Genomic DNA, 15557 nt, shown 5'->3' with positions numbered 1-15557 from the left:
AACTAGCAAGGTAAGTTGCCCTTACCTCTAGTTATTCCAGCGTTCTCCTCAAACGTTCCTTCACAATGAGCTCCTTGATCTTCAGGAAATTCTTCAAAAGAACCTTTAAAGTAAAACCACAGAATTCTATCAAAATCTATCGGAAACTAAGCTATCAATGTAAGACCCGGGGATTTATTTATGTTTTGTATTATTGAAGAATAATATAAAGTACGATGTTTTATTTTCAGTAAGGAGAAAATACTGATTAATTGTTACTATAACGCTTGTATAGTAATTTATTACGTAATTAATTATTACGTAAAGTGCGAGTAGTCGATATGCATGCATGCACATGCATAATTTTGGGTAGTGCATAAAATATGCAAAAAGGGAATTTTCGAGACTCATATCTATTATATTGGAGGAGGAGTTTTATTTATTTATTAAATAAATATAAAGTGTTATGGGAATTTATTTAAATCATATTTTTATTTTGAATTAATTTATTTTGAGAAGATAGGATTTGAAAATTGGAGATATACTTTTTTTTTATGTTGGCCGAAAATTTGGTTTAAAAGGGCAAAGATATTGGAGATATTTTATAATGAAATAAATGCTTTGGGTCATCTTTATTTTAAAAAAAAAATAAATTCAGATTTTATTTAAACTAATATGGAAGGTTTTTAATTTTTGAAAATTGGTTAAGGAGAGAGAGAGTGGCCGAAAACTCTAGTTGCTAGGGTTTAGGGCTTTATTTTGAAATTTAAACCAATTTTCCTTGATTTGAGGGTTTAATTGAAGAGAAAATCAGAAAAATATCCTAACTACCTAGATGAGGGGGGCGGCCAAGGCATCTTGGAGGGGATCTTGGGATATTTTGATTTTTCTTGGTGATTAAGTAATTAATTTGAATTAAAGTTTATTAAAATTATATTTTAACCCTGGGCTTGGGCTGAAAATAAGGGTTTTATTGTATTTTCACCTCCACACCCTCCACTATAAATAGGAGTCTCTAGTGAAGGGAAAATCACAACTCAGAGCTCTCCAAATTTTTGTGAGTCTCTATCTCTCCCTCTCCAGAGTTCTTCTTGACCTCTATAGGAAATAATTCCTATAGTAACTAAGCTCTGCTTCCTTCGGGAAGTAGTGAACTCAAGTATTTTTTCTTCTTGTTTACAAGAAGAAGATGAAATATTGTTTGGTTTTAGGGGATGGGGTTCGAATATTTGAAGGGGGGAAATGATGCTCCTTTTTCCTTCAAATTCTAACCCTAGTTTGTTGGTCCGTGCAGGTTCGCGCACGGAAAGGTTAGATCGAACGTACTCGATCTCGCGTGGAAAGCGTAGCCAAGGTGAGGGCACTTCCGTCTAGAGAAGTCTTACTGCTTTCCTGCATGTGAAGTTGTATGCGAGTGTGGTTGATAACATGCTTAGTATTAGTATTCAATATTATGCTAAGTGATGATATGATGTATGATTTATTACTAAGTTAATATGATAAATTCTTAGTATGCTATAGAACTAGTTAGTTGATGTATGCTAGTTCAAGTATGCCTTATTTGCTAAGTGAAATTATGCATGATGTTATTTAATTTCAATAACATGAGATAAAATGCCTGTCTATTTACTTGAAGTAGTAACATGAGACTAGGATTTTATGATGTTTACTCGCATGCAAGTAAATTATGATTAGTGGAACATAGGTCTGGTTAGGACTATGAACCATGAGAACGGTGGTTCCGTTAGAGACAAAACGGATAACTTGCACGCGAGGGTGAATGCGGTTTGAACCGTGATGTTATGACTTGTGGGTGTCTGACCCATGGTGTGCTGTGGTCGTTCCAAGGAACGCCATGATGTTGTGAGCTTTGCTCATGGTGTTGTTCGTCTGCTGGACGAATGGTGTTGGATCCAAGGTGAAAGGTGGTTGTGTGAAAAGTGAGGACGCATAGACTAACTGAAACTTAGGCTATGTGATTAACCTTTTAGTTATGTTCTGTTGATTAATGATGATATTATATTGTCTATAACATGCTAGAGACTAGAGATATTTGAGAGTCAGAAGTTGACCCTCTCTATTTGCTATTTGTTGTTTGGGCGCTTAACGCCAACAGATGGTGATCCGGAAGGAGCTAGTGGATCAGGACTGGGAGATTTATCTCCATAGTTTTGATGAGGACACGGCCTGGGGTGTCGACTACCGCCAGGAGAAGAACGTGTACGTCGGCGGCGCGACCATCTTCAAAAGAGACCAAGCTGGGCAGATTGTTGAGACTCAGCCTATCAGAGGGAAGATTCGGTTTCCTCACGCACCCTTCCGTTTTGGACTCCCCTTAGGGATGGATTTTCTCAGCGGTTCGGAGTCGGACCCTAGTGAGGGGCCAGGCTACGAGTCAGGCGAGGGGAGCGAGCCTTCAGTGACTTCCGAGTACCGGAATCCGACAGAGGGACTTTTGGTGCCGAAGGAGGAGTCGGTGAGCCCCATTGCACCACCCGAGCAAGAGCTGAATCAGGGACTCATGGATCCCGTACCATTAGGGTTTGGGTGGAGCTTGGAGGCATTGAGGCAGTGGAACCTGGACATGAAAGTTGAGTTTCCGAAGCCAGGAGAGGAGACGCCGGAGCCTTCCAACATGTGGGCCAGAGAAGATGCAGACTGCAACGAGTGGCCTTGTTTGGGTTGAGAGCGCTGTTTTATTTTTGGAGCTTTTATTTTACTTTGAAGTACTTGTAGTTGATTTTCAAATGTAAACAATTTTGTCAGATTACTAGGGTGGTTTTGTTTACACACATGGGTGTGGCCACCGTACATTATTTCAGTTATTGGATTTATATCAATCGTTCGTTTTCCTTACTCGCACGTTTGTTTATTTGTTTTATATTTAACGCTGAGAACTTTCGTAATAATTGGATCTTTGTCATTTAATGAAGATTAATAAATGGACGGCGAAAATTCTTTGTGAAAATCATGATTTTTGGTTTTTCGTGACGTCCGAGAAATCGGGGCGTTACATTGTGGTATCAGAGCTCCGGTTGAGAAACCAGAGCACTAAGGGTTTTGGGCTTACGAGTTTCCGAACTCGTGGTGTTTTGTTTGATAAATGTGTTTTCAAAACTTCGCGGTGAGATTGGGTAGACTTGTTTGCTAAGATGTTTGAAGTGTGATCTTATTTGGAGTGGAGTATCAATGCCATGATTCTTTGGTTGAAAGTTTTTACTGTTAGATGATCTCTCTGACTGAGGAACTGACGTTTGGTTGTGGTTTTATCAACAAGCAGGTTTGACATCATGCCTCCTAGACAGGACCCAACTAACGCTCAGCTCGCTCAGGCCATGGCTCAATTGGCCCAAGTGGTGGCTCAGCAGGCCAATGCTAGTGTTACGATGGCCGCTGCCCAAGCTCAGAGAGAGGCTGAAGAACATGCCAGAAGGGCGCAGAGGTTGGAACGGGAGCTGAACCAGGATCAGGTCAGGATGAGAACTGATTTCAATCGGCAGAACCCGCCAAAGTTTGAAGGGGAAGTTGAACCCGAGAAAGCGGATCTTTGGATCCAAGAGCTGGAAAAGATTTTTGAAGCTTTGCACACAACTGATGGAGAGAAGGTGAATCTCGCTACCTTCATGCTGAAAGGGGATGCAGAGTACTGGTGGAGGAGCACCAGGCTGTTGATGACGACTAACCAGGTGGCTATTACCTGGGATTCATTCAAAACAGCTTTTCTGAACAAGTACTTTCCAGAGACTGCAAGAGATGATATGGAGAACCGTTTCCTCAGACTGAAACAAGGAAGCATGACTGTTGGGGAATATGCAGCCAAGCTGGAGAGTCTGTCGAAGTACTTTCGCTTCTTCCGAGAACAAGTTGATGAAGGGTATCTCTGCAACCGTTTCATGATTGGTTTGAGGGATGAAATTGAGGAGTCCGTCAGACCTTTGGGAGTCAGAGTCTTTCAACAACTGGTTGAGAAGTCTCGCGAGGTTGAGGTCATGAAGAATCGTCGAGGGAACCGACAGGAAAGTGGAGGGCCAATCAGGTCTGGTCAGAAACAAGCTGGGAAGACTGAAAAGGGTAGGGCTGGTCAGAAGAAGCCTTATCAGAATGCAACTGGTAGGACATCATCTACCAAAGTCGGAGCAAAAACTCCGAGAGAAGATGTTACTTGTTTCAAGTGTAATGAGAAAGGGCACTATGCCAATGAATGTGGGAAAGAGATTACTTGCTGGAAGTGCCAGAAGACGGGGCACATCTCAACAAACTGTCCTGATGCGCCAAAAGCTGAACCTGTGTTGAATACGGCAAGGGGGAGACGTCCAGTTGCTAAGGGACGTGTCTTTGCTGTTACTGGCAAGCAAGCTGAGGGTGTTGAAGATCTTATTCAGGGTACGTGTACTATTGCTGGTATCTCTTTGATGGTTTTGTTTGATTCGGGTGCTACGCACTCGTTTATATCTGATGAGTGTGCGAAGAAAATAGGGTTGCTAACCTCAGAGTTACTTTTCGATATGGTGGTGACAACCCCTGCTGCCGATCGCTTAGTTACTCGCACGGCATGCTTGAAATGTCCGTTGGTTTACGAGGATCGGAAGTTCCTTGCAAACCTTATATGTTTAGGGCTTAAAGAGCTCGATGTGATTCTGGGGATGGACTGGTTGGCGCAATATCATGTTCTTTTGGATTGTGCTAACAAGGCCGTGGTATTTCCGGATTCAGGCGTTACGGATTATTTGAATTCGTACCATTTGAAGAAGGGTTCACCGGCGTTCGTGAACTCTATCGTGGCGGAAGCAAGAAACGATAGTGATGTACGGAACATCTCGATAGTGCAAGACTATGTGGATGTTTTTCCGGAGGATGTGCCCGGATTGCCACCAGTAAGGGAGACGGAGTTCTCCATTGACATCATGCCCGGCACGGGACCGATATCGATGGCGCCGTATCGGATGGCACCAGCGGAATTGATGGAATTGGCAAAACAGTTGGATGATCTCTCTTCAAAGGGATTTATTCGACCGAGTGTGTCTCCTTGGGGAGCGCCAGTGTTGTTGGTAAAGAAGAAGGACGGGAGGTCCAGGTTGTGTGTAGATTACCGACAACTAAACAAGGTGACAGTAAAGAATCGTTATCCGATGCCTCGGATAGACGACTTGATGGACCAACTTCGGGGAGCAGTTGTTTTCTCGAAGATTGATCTGAAATCAGGGTATCACCAGATTCGGGTGAAGGAGGCTGACATTCAGAAGACGGCATTCAGAACTCGATATGGACATTATGAATATCTCGTGATACCATTTGGAGTTACTAATGCACCCGCAGTTTTTATGGACTACATGAACCGTGTGTTCAGGCCATTCTTGGACAAGTTCGTGGTGGTGTTCATAGACGATATTCTAATTTACTCGAAGAGTAAGGAGGAACATGAGGAGCATTTACGTCAAGTGCTAGAGGTGTTGCGGAAGAAGGAACTCTATGCTAATGGAGGAAAGTGTGAGTTCTGGATGGAGGAAGTGAAGTTCCTTGGTCATGTCATATCTAGCAAAGGTGTGGCAGTGGACCCCAGCAAAATTGAATCAGTTTTGGCATGGGAACAACCGAAGACAGCAAGTGATATCAGAAGTTTTGTTGGGCTTGCTGGCTACTATCGGCGTTTCGTGAAGGATTACGCCAAGTTGACTACACCGTTGACTCATTTGACAAAGAAGGATCAACCGTTTGCGTGGACGGAGAAGTGTGAGGCTAGCTTCCAAGAAATGAAGAAGCGGTTGACCACCGCACCTGTACTAGCTTTGCCAAAGGAGGGAGAACCATACGACGTGTACTGTGATGCGTCGCATAATGGTTTGGGTTGTGTGATGATGCAAGAGAAGAGGGTGATTGCTTATGCTTCGCGACAGTTGAAAGTCAATGAGAAGAATTACCCTACGCATGATTTGGAGTTGGCTGCTATAGTGTATGCTCTCAAGATCTGGAGACATTACTTGTATGGCAGTACGTTCACGATCTATAGTGATCACAAGAGTTTGAAGTACTTGTTTGATCAGAAGGATCTGAACATGAGGCAGAGACGGTGGATGGAGTTTCTGCAAGACTATGAGTTCTCATTACAGTATCATCCGGGGAAGACCAATGTTGTAGCTGATGCTCTGAGTCGAAAGGCTATACATGTATCCTCGTTGATGGTCAAGGAGTTAGAATTGTTGGAGGCTTTCCGTGATCTGAGTTTGAATGTTGAACTCGCATCGGGGAAGCTGAGCTTTGGAATGGTGACGGTGTCTAGTGGACTCTTGGATGAGATAAAGTCGAAACAAGAGACCGATGAAGGGTTGATTGAATGGCGCAAGCTTGTGGCACAAGGAAAAGCGTCTGAGTTCGCTATTGGGAACGACAATATTCTGCGTTGTAAGGGACGAGTTTGTGTACCCAATGATGCAGTAATGAGGAAGCTGATCTTGGATGAAGGTCACAAAAGCAGATTGAGTATTCATCCGGGGATGAATAAGATGTATCAGGACTTGAAACTTCATTTCTGGTGGCCTGGGATGAAGAAACAAGTAGCTGAGTATGTGTCGACATGTTTGACGTGTCAGAAGGCGAAGGTGGAACATCAGAAACCAGCAGGAAAGCTCCAGTCATTGGATGTCCCGGAGTGGAAATGGGATAGCATTTCCATGGACTTCGTGACGGCGTTGCCGCTTACACGAAGGAAGTTCGATGCAATTTGGGTTGTAGTTGATCGATTGACGAAGACTGCTCACTTCGTGCCAATCAATCTTAACTACAAGGTAGAGAGGTTGGCGGAGATATACATTGCTGAGATTGTACGCTTGCACGGTGTGCCATCTAGCATTGTGTCGGACAGAGACCCGAGGTTTACCTCGCGTTTCTGGGAAGCTTTGCAGCGGGCTTTGGGAACCAGGTTGAAATTGAGTTCCGCTTATCATCCACAGACGGATGGGCAAACCGAGAGGACCATCCAATCCTTGGAGGATTTGCTAAGATCTTGTGTGCTGGATCACAAAGGCAGCTGGGATGAGATGTTGCCATTGATCGAGTTCACTTACAACAACAGCTTTCATGCAAGCATAGGGATGGCCCCTTATGAAGCGTTGTATGGTCGGAGGTGCCGTACACCCTTGTGCTGGCATCAAGATGGGGAGAACTTGATTGTTGGACCTGAATTAGTTCAGAAAACCACAGAAGAGGTGAAGCGAATCCAAGAGAAGATGAGGGTTTCGCAGAGTCGTCAGAAAAGTTATGCTGACAATCGCAGGAAGGAGTTGGAGTTTCAAGCTGGAGATCATGTCTTCTTGCGGGTTACCCCGATGACAGGTGTCGGAAGGGCGATCAAGTCAAAGAAGCTTACTCCAAAGTTTATCGGACCGTACCAGATTACGGAGCGTGTTGGACCCGTGGCGTATAGGATTGCCTTACCGCCGTTCCTATCCAACATACATGATGTGCTGCATGTGTCGCAACTTCGGAGGTATATGGCTGATAATTCTCATGTGATTGAACCTGATGATATTCAGCTGAAGGATGATCTAACGATGGAAATGCCGCCCATCAAGATCGTCGACAAAAGCACCAAACGCTTGAGGAACAAGGAAGTATCCTTAGTGAAGGTTGTATGGAATCAAGCTACGGGCGATGCGACTTGGGAATTAGAGGATAAAATGCGGAAATCACATCCCGAGTTGTTTGTAGACCCTTAAGTTTCGAGGTCGAAACTATTTTAAGGGGGGGAGTATTGTAAGACCCGGGGATTTATTTATGTTTTGTATTATTGAAGAATAATATAAAGTACGATGTTTTATTTTCAGTAAGGAGAAAATACTGATTAATTGTTACTATAACGCTTGTATAGTAATTTATTACGTAATTAATTATTACGTAAAGCGCGAGTAGTCGATATGCATGCATGCACATGCATAATTTTGGGTAGTGCATAAAATATGCAAAAAGGGAATTTTCGAGACTCATATCTATTATATTGGAGGAGGAGTTTTATTTATTTATTAAATAAATATAAAGTGTTATGGGAATTTATTTAAATCAGATTTTTATTTTGAATTAATTTATTTTGAGAAGATAGGATTTGAAAATTGGAGATATACTTTTTTTTTATGTTGGCCGAAAATTTGGTTTAAAAGGGCAAAGATATTGGAGATATTTTATAATGAAATAAATGCTTTGGGTCATCTTTATTTTAAAAAAAAATAAATTCAGATTTTATTTAAACTAATATGGAAGGTTTTTAATTTTTGAAAATTGGTTAAGGAGAGAGAGAGTGGCCGAAAACTCTAGTTGCTAGGGTTTAGGGCTTTATTTTGAAATTTAAACCAATTTTCCTTGATTTGAGGGTTTAATTGAAGAGAAAATCAGAAAAATATCCTAACTACCTAGATGAGGGGGGCGGCCAAGGCATCTTGGAGGGGATCTTGGGATATTTTGATTTTTCTTGGTGATTAAGTAATTAATTTGAATTAAAGTTTATTAAAATTATATTTTAACCCTGGGCTTGGGCTGAAAATAAGGGTTTTATTGTATTTTCACCTCCACACCCTCCACTATAAATAGGAGTCTCTAGTGAAGGGAAAATCACAACTCAGAGCTCTCCAAATTTTTGTGAGTCTCTATCTCTCCCTCTCCAGAGTTCTTCTTGACCTCTATAGGAAATAATTCCTATAGTAACTAAGCTCTGCTTCCTTCGGGAAGTAGTGAACTCAAGTATTTTTTCTTCTTGTTTACAAGAAGAAGATGAAATATTGTTTGGTTTTAGGGGATGGGGTTCGAATATTTGAAGGGGGGAAATGATGCTCCTTTTTCCTTCAAATTCTAACCCTAGTTTGTTGGTCCGTGCAGGTTCGCGCACGGAAAGGTTAGATCGAACGTACTCGATCTCGCGTGGAAAGCGTAGCCAAGGTGAGGGCACTTCCGTCTAGAGAAGTCTTACTGCTTTCCTGCATGTGAAGTTGTATGCGAGTGTGGTTGATAACATGCTTAGTATTAGTATTCAATATTATGCTAAGTGATGATATGATGTATGATTTATTACTAAGTTAATATGATAAATTCTTAGTATGCTATAGAACTAGTTAGTTGATGTATGCTAGTTCAAGTATGCCTTATTTGCTAAGTGAAATTATGCATGATGTTATTTAATTTCAATAACATGAGATAAAATGCCTGTCTATTTACTTGAAGTAGTAACATGAGACTAGGATTTTATGATGTTTACTCGCATGCAAGTAAATTATGATTAGTGGAACATAGGTCTGGTTAGGACTATGAACCATGAGAACGGTGGTTCCGTTAGAGACAAAACGGATAACTTGCACGCGAGGGTGAATGCGGTTTGAACCGTGATGTTATGACTTGTGGGTGTCTGACCCATGGTGTGCTGTTGTTCGTCTGCTGGACGAATGGTGTTGGATCCAAGGTGAAAGGTGGTTGTGTGAAAAGTGAGGACGCATAGACTAACTGAAACCTAGGCTATGTGATTAACCTTTTAGTTATGTTCTGTTGATTAATGATGATATTATATTGTCTATAACATGCTAGAGACTAGAGATATTTGAGAGTCAGAAGTTGACCCTCTCTATTTGCTATTTGTTGTTTGGGCGCTTAACGCCAACAGATGGTGATCCGGAAGGAGCTAGTGGATCAGGACTGGGAGATTTATCTCCATAGTTTTGATGAGGACACGGCCTGGGGTGTCGACTACCGCCAGGAGAAGAACGTGTACGTCGGCGGCGCGACCATCTTCAAAAGAGACCAAGCTGGGCAGATTGTTGAGACTCAGCCTATCAGAGGGAAGATTCGGTTTCCTCACGCACCCTTCCGTTTTGGACTCCCCTTAGGGATGGATTTTCTCAGCGGTTCGGAGTCGGACCCTAGTGAGGGGCCAGGCTACGAGTCAGGCGAGGGGAGCGAGCCTTCAGTGACTTCCGAGAACCGGAATCCGACAGAGGGACTTTTGGTGCCGAAGGAGGAGCCGGTGAGCCCCATTGCACCACCCGAGCAAGAGCTGAATCAGGGACTCATGGATCCCGTACCATTAGGGTTTGGGTGGAGCTTGGAGGCATTGAGGCAGTGGAACCTGGACATGAAAGTTGAGTTTCCGAAGCCAGGAGAGGAGACGCCGGAGCCTTCCAACATGTGGGCCAGAGAAGATGCAGACTGCAACGAGTGGCCTTGTTTGGGTTGAGAGCGCTGTTTTATTTTTGGAGCTTTTATTTTACTTTGAAGTACTTGTAGTTGATTTTCAAATGTAAACAATTTTGTCAGATTACTAGGGTGGTTTTGTTTACACACATGGGTGTGGCCACCGTACATTATTTCAGTTATTGGATTTATATCAATCGTTCGTTTTCCTTACTCGCACGTTTGTTTATTTGTTTTATATTTAACGCTGAGAACTTTCGTAATAATTGGATCTTTGTCATTTAATGAAGATTAATAAATGGACGGCGAAAATTCTTTGTGAAAATCATGATTTTTGGTTTTTCGTGACGTCCGAGAAATCGGGGCGTTACAATCAATGCTCACTAAGGTTACACGAAGTAGTTCATACTCCGAGGTACGATAATCTAGCGCGAAAGGACAAGTTTTCGGAAAAGGAATTTTCCCCCTCCTCCCCTATAGGGCTCGGCCACTTTTCACAATTGTGGGGCTCGATTTTTCTTCGATCAAACTTGGTTCCTATGCTTTCATTAGCCGTAACTAAGGGTATTCTGAACTCGGAAAAATTATCGGATCAAAAACTGTCGCAGGGGTATTTTGGTCATGATTTTTAACTTAGAAATTTCAAAACTGAAATCCCAAAAACCAAATTTTGCAGGGACGTTACTAACGACGTTTATGACAACTAATCCTACTAACACTAAGCTAAGGCGATAGTTTTTAGCCTAAAGGTTGAAGCTTTACCTCAAAAACTCCAAAAATGGGTATTTAAGGCTAAAATTGATTCCGGCGGAATTCCGGCGACATAACGGAAAATCTAATCCGGCAGAAGTGATCTTGGGCGCATAAGGAAGAGGTTTAGAATCAGAAATGAAAGATTCAGGATAGTTTTGCAAAAACCCATAAACTATCGGCTCAGAAAAGTCTACAGAAAAGCTATGGAAAAAGCGATCAGAGGTAAGGATTAGCGACTATACCTCGAAACCTTGAAGCAGCAACTAACGGATCAACGATCAAGCAAGTAATGAAGAAAATTCTTCTTCCTTCTTCCTTGGATGAACTCGCGGCCTTGAGGAGAGAAAATGGAGGAAAATTTGAGTTTTTCTTCATTTCTTTGCTATATATAAAGGTTGGAAATTCGCGGGAAAATGAAAGTTTCGCGAATCTGATTTTTTCGGCGTCATTCTCCGTGAATTAATAGATATGTTTTGGCAAAAGAATTCCAAAACTATAAAGAGGTCTCCTTGTATTTTTGGCAACTAATGCATAGTCGGTATAAAACTATTTTACCCGATAAGTTGCTTTTTGCATCGAATGTCGGAATAGAAAACTTCCTTCGGAAGAAAGATTGAAATCATCAAGAGAAATGAGTGTACGCGTGTAGAATATTCATTTAAAGCTCTGAATAGAAAAAGTCTTCATCATCGAGAAATTCTAGGGTTTTGAAATACCAGGGATTCGGTTTCGGCAAACTTCCGATGATTGGAATCGGACGTTCGTAGATCCTAGAGTTTCGCCTTGAAACAATTGTGATATATGGAAAAAGAGAAGTTCTAACATTTCTCTGAAGATTTTTGGAATTAACTTCCATCGTGCCTAAAAGTGAAAATTAGCTATATACTAGGGTTTCTGACCTAGGTTTAAGCGTATATCGATCGTGCTATAACTTTTATCGATCATGATGTAATCCTTTGACTTTTCCTGAACTTTCTCCTTCATAAATTTATTTCATTTGGTAAACTCTAGTTCAGGTTTCCCTTCACAATACATCAACCCTAATCGTAAATGGAAATCTCTTCCACTGATCCTAAGCTTAAAATCTTGGGTCTTACATTACTACCCTCCAAAAAGAAAGTTTCGTCCTCGAAACTTAGGGTTCAGTAAAAGCTCTGACTATTGTTCTTGATCTTTTCCTCTAACTCCCATATGGCATCGTCTGTGTCTTTGTTCCAAATAACTCTTACTAAAGCACTCTGTTTTCCCTTCGATTGTTTCACTCTTCTAGTCCCAATGTTGACCAACGGCGTCTCAACAGACATATCATCTTTCAACTTGCCGAGGTTTAACTACAATCATCAATGATAACACCACTAAAACTCTTACTCGAATATGATCTCCAGCTTCTGAAGTCAATCTTTACCCTAAGATTCTCATTCCACTTAGCAAAATTCACTCGCTAATCTCTAGCTTGTATCACCGAAATCCATAACAAGTTTCATTCACTCTTAAGCAACTTGTCCAAATATGACAACCTCAAGTGTTCATCTTAATACTAACACTTCCCTTTTCTATAACTTGATCACCACCTCGTCAATCAACTTCTTAATCTCTCTATCAAATTCTAACCAACTTCGAGTCCTAGAAACTTAAGACAACAATTCATAGACTTAAAACCTGAACCTTCACCAAGTTTGGACCTCTAATGTCCGTTAATTCTTCAATGCTTCCTAAATGAATATCCATTTCTTCAAACTATATCTCCTTCGCAAGAGAACTTATACTTAATGCGAACTTTTTCCTCCCAGCTCGACTAATCCTCGATCCAATCAAGTTAATCTTACCAATCCTTCTATCAAAGTCCATAGCCAGCTCTGATTCCGAATATCACCCCCTCAATATTAAGTTGATCAAGCCTAATACATCGAAGGTGAAATTTAGAAAAACCCACTGGAACAGTCAATGAGTTCCTATCATCCAATAGTCACAAATATCCTGACCTCACATCCTCAACGATTCCGCTACGGAACTACACGCCCTCGACATCATACGTATACTATCCATAAAAAATCTCTATGAGATTCATTCTTCAGCTTCTAGCTTCCTTTTAAACGCATCGGTAGAAGACTACTTTCTAAGCTTAGCGTGTCATTCTAAACCTCGTATAACTTCTATAGCTAAAATACGAGCTACGGTCAAATAAGGTATTAATAGGCGTAATAACTATAAGGTCAAAGCTTAGACAGTATAAGTAAGTTAGGTGTGTTTGCACACGCTACGAGAGTAATGGAATATATTATACTGAAATGAGAAAGAATGGTTAGAAAGTTACCATCGTTCTGTTAAGTTAGACAAACAGTTAGTACTCATCATAAGATAGCATTTCCATAACTATACAATATGATTAAGCAATAACTTCAATCAATTTAAAGCGACAAATCGCTTGCAGACAATCAATTTTCACTCTTTGCAGAGTCACACAACCTAGCACAGAAGACCTATTCCCCAACAACTCCCGAAAGACTCGACAAGCTCTGATACCACAATGTAACACCCCGATTTCGGTGGCGTCACTTTAGTAACCAAAATAAACTTAATGCGGAAAAACGTAAATATTTTTTTTTTGATAATAACTAAGACAAGACTGAATTAAATAAAACCCAAATGCGAAAGGCAACAGAACTAATATACAATATATATAGTATCCCCCGCTGTAAATAGCGACCTCGTCACGAGTAACCTCCAATGACGGAAAGTAGAAAAGTGTAACGCCCGTAGGCAAAATGTACAATCCCAAAATGTTAGGTCAAGTGTCAGCAACACAAGCCCTCAAAAATAAGAATAAGTCAGAGCTAGGACACTAACACCCAACCTTAATAGACTCTAATCACCCATCCCCCATACTTCCATCATCGACTCCCATCTGGTCATGCATGAAGTCCGGGTCCACGTCGAAGGCTCAATAGTAGTCATTTCGCTCCGGGTCTTCCCCGAACGACGAGGAATCACGGAAGAATCCACCAACGACATCTGACAAAAAGGGCATACATAGCCCCCCAAACACAGGTAGCACGTGCAAGGGTCAACTTACGGAATATAGGATAGAGAATACAAGACACCAGATAAAGTACAAGGGGTATATATATATATGTTGTCTATATACATATAAGTTCTGCATTGTCTACCCTAAGGTTTAAACATAGCATGTTATCAACACTCTAGTACAATTCCATCATCAAAGCACATAACGATATCTATCAACATCTACTCATCAAAACACATAACGATGTTTATCAACATCAACTCATCAAAACACATAACGATACAATTAGAGTGCATGATATGTCAATGCAACGTCACTCTCGACAGTTCCAGAAAGAGTAGGCTGGGCACGTTTGAGTCGGTCCTAACACTGGCATTGTGTCGACCATAACTCCCGAGTGTCACTTACAACCTTGACATAGCCGGATCAGTCCTAACCCTGCGGGTCGACTTTTCCCTCCGCTATGCCCGACAATCAACAGGTCGATCCTAACCTCACGGTCGATCATATCCCCCGTCGATGTCCGAATTACCCGAAGGAACGTCACTCTCGACGGTTCTAGAAAGAATAGGCTGGGCACGTTTGAGTCGGTCCTAACACTGGCATTGTGTCGACCATAACCCCCGAGTGTCACTAACAACCTTGACATAGCCGGATCAGTCCTAACCCTGCGGGTCGACTTTTCCCTCCGCTATGCCCGACAATCAACAGGTCGATCCTAACCTCACGGTCGATCATATCCCCCGTCGATGTCCGAATTACCCGAAGGTATAAACTGTACCCGAAGGCATAAACGGTACCCGAAGGCATAAACTGTACCCGAAGGCATAAACTGTACCCGAAGGCATAAACTGTACCCGAAGGCATAAACTTAACTCATGATGATTCCTCGAATCATCCGACTCATCTCCATCCGATGGTCAAAAACTGCTCAGCGAGCAAAGAGTATCGACATACTCGAAAACTATCAGTCTCCCGGCTTATCCCTCGGATAGCCCAACGACATAACTGCTCCCACAGCACAAGAGTATCAACATACTCAAAACTACTCAACTTTCTCAACACTTGGATCCGACGACACTTCTCGTTTTCCAAAACTAAGATCTTCATCCTAAGCTTCCTTTCGAGTTTATTATCATTATTTGAAGATTTTAGAGGTTGTTTAATGTCTTATGAGTTTTTCTTTACAAAATGATATCCTTTTAATCTTATCGCGAATCTTATAAGTTTCCGGGATCTCCAAATCCCAAATGACTCCAGAGAATGTCTCGATCCATGAAAAACCCATAACAAGGCCCGAATCTCATTCGTCCTAACAAACTTTCCCCAAACTCTCAAAATAAAATCGGCATGACCTGCCCGCTATTCTCACTATTCAGAAACTCAGATTTCATTGCTAAAGCATAAATAACTCAGCACCATCAATCAACATGTCATATATCAACATAATAAGCAATAACCACATAGCACTTAGCATATAAGGCATGCACCACACATCCTAGATTACCCACATAGCACATAGCATGTAATTCACTCTCAAAAACATTCAGTAGATGAATCATCTACATTGTCAGCCGAAGCCTCAGAAAACATTTTACCAGTCAAACACAAACAAGTGCATAAACAATAAATCAAG

General features: G+C 41.6%; 3 protein-coding genes across 4 annotated transcripts; all 3 read left to right on the top strand.

Annotated features, from left to right (window-relative positions):
- The first annotated feature begins 661 nt into the window (after nucleotides 1-661).
- On the top strand, nucleotides 662-2801 carry LOC130745957 (uncharacterized). The gene is made up of 2 exons (XM_057598422.1): nucleotides 662-1333; nucleotides 2096-2801. The coding sequence occupies exon 2, from the start codon at nucleotides 2096-2098 to the stop codon at nucleotides 2663-2665; it is 570 nt and encodes a 189-aa protein (XP_057454405.1). The 5' UTR covers nucleotides 662-1333; the 3' UTR covers nucleotides 2666-2801.
- Nucleotides 2802-3269: 468 nt separating this feature from the next.
- LOC130744737 (uncharacterized) lies at nucleotides 3270-6073 on the top strand. The gene is made up of 2 exons (XM_057596897.1): nucleotides 3270-4362; nucleotides 6021-6073. The coding sequence occupies exons 1-2, from the start codon at nucleotides 3270-3272 to the stop codon at nucleotides 6071-6073; spliced, it is 1146 nt and encodes a 381-aa protein (XP_057452880.1).
- On the top strand, nucleotides 4237-10244 carry LOC130745956 (uncharacterized). Of its 2 annotated transcripts, none has more exons than XM_057598421.1 (2): nucleotides 4237-4362; nucleotides 9617-10244. In XM_057598421.1, the coding sequence occupies exon 2, from the start codon at nucleotides 9617-9619 to the stop codon at nucleotides 10184-10186; it is 570 nt and encodes a 189-aa protein (XP_057454404.1). In that variant the 5' UTR covers nucleotides 4237-4362; the 3' UTR covers nucleotides 10187-10244. The 2 variants fall into 2 exon arrangements, with proteins under 2 accessions (XP_057454404.1, XP_057454403.1); XM_057598420.1 differs by lacking the exon at nucleotides 4237-4362 and adding an exon at nucleotides 8232-8901.
- The last annotated feature ends 5313 nt before the right edge of the window (nucleotides 10245-15557 follow it).

This window comes from Lotus japonicus, chromosome 3, assembly GCF_012489685.1.
Source record: "Lotus japonicus ecotype B-129 chromosome 3, LjGifu_v1.2".
NCBI lineage: Eukaryota > Viridiplantae > Streptophyta > Magnoliopsida > Fabales > Fabaceae > Lotus > Lotus japonicus.
This window is presented reverse-complemented; position numbering and strand designations above follow the sequence as displayed.

Bases quoted from the DNA above. Each gene is read 5' to 3' on its own strand.
- LOC130745957 (XM_057598422.1), top strand. From the start codon at position 2,096: ATGGTGATCCGGAAGGAGCTAGTGGATCAGGACTGGGAGATTTATCTC.
- LOC130744737 (XM_057596897.1), top strand. From the start codon at position 3,270: ATGCCTCCTAGACAGGACCCAACTAACGCTCAGCTCGCTCAGGCCATG. The intron at 4,363-6,020 runs GTACGTGTACTA...TTGTTTGATCAG, and splicing joins TGTTGAAGATCTTATTCAGG to AAGGATCTGAACATGAGGCA.
- LOC130745956 (XM_057598421.1), top strand. From the start codon at position 9,617: ATGGTGATCCGGAAGGAGCTAGTGGATCAGGACTGGGAGATTTATCTC.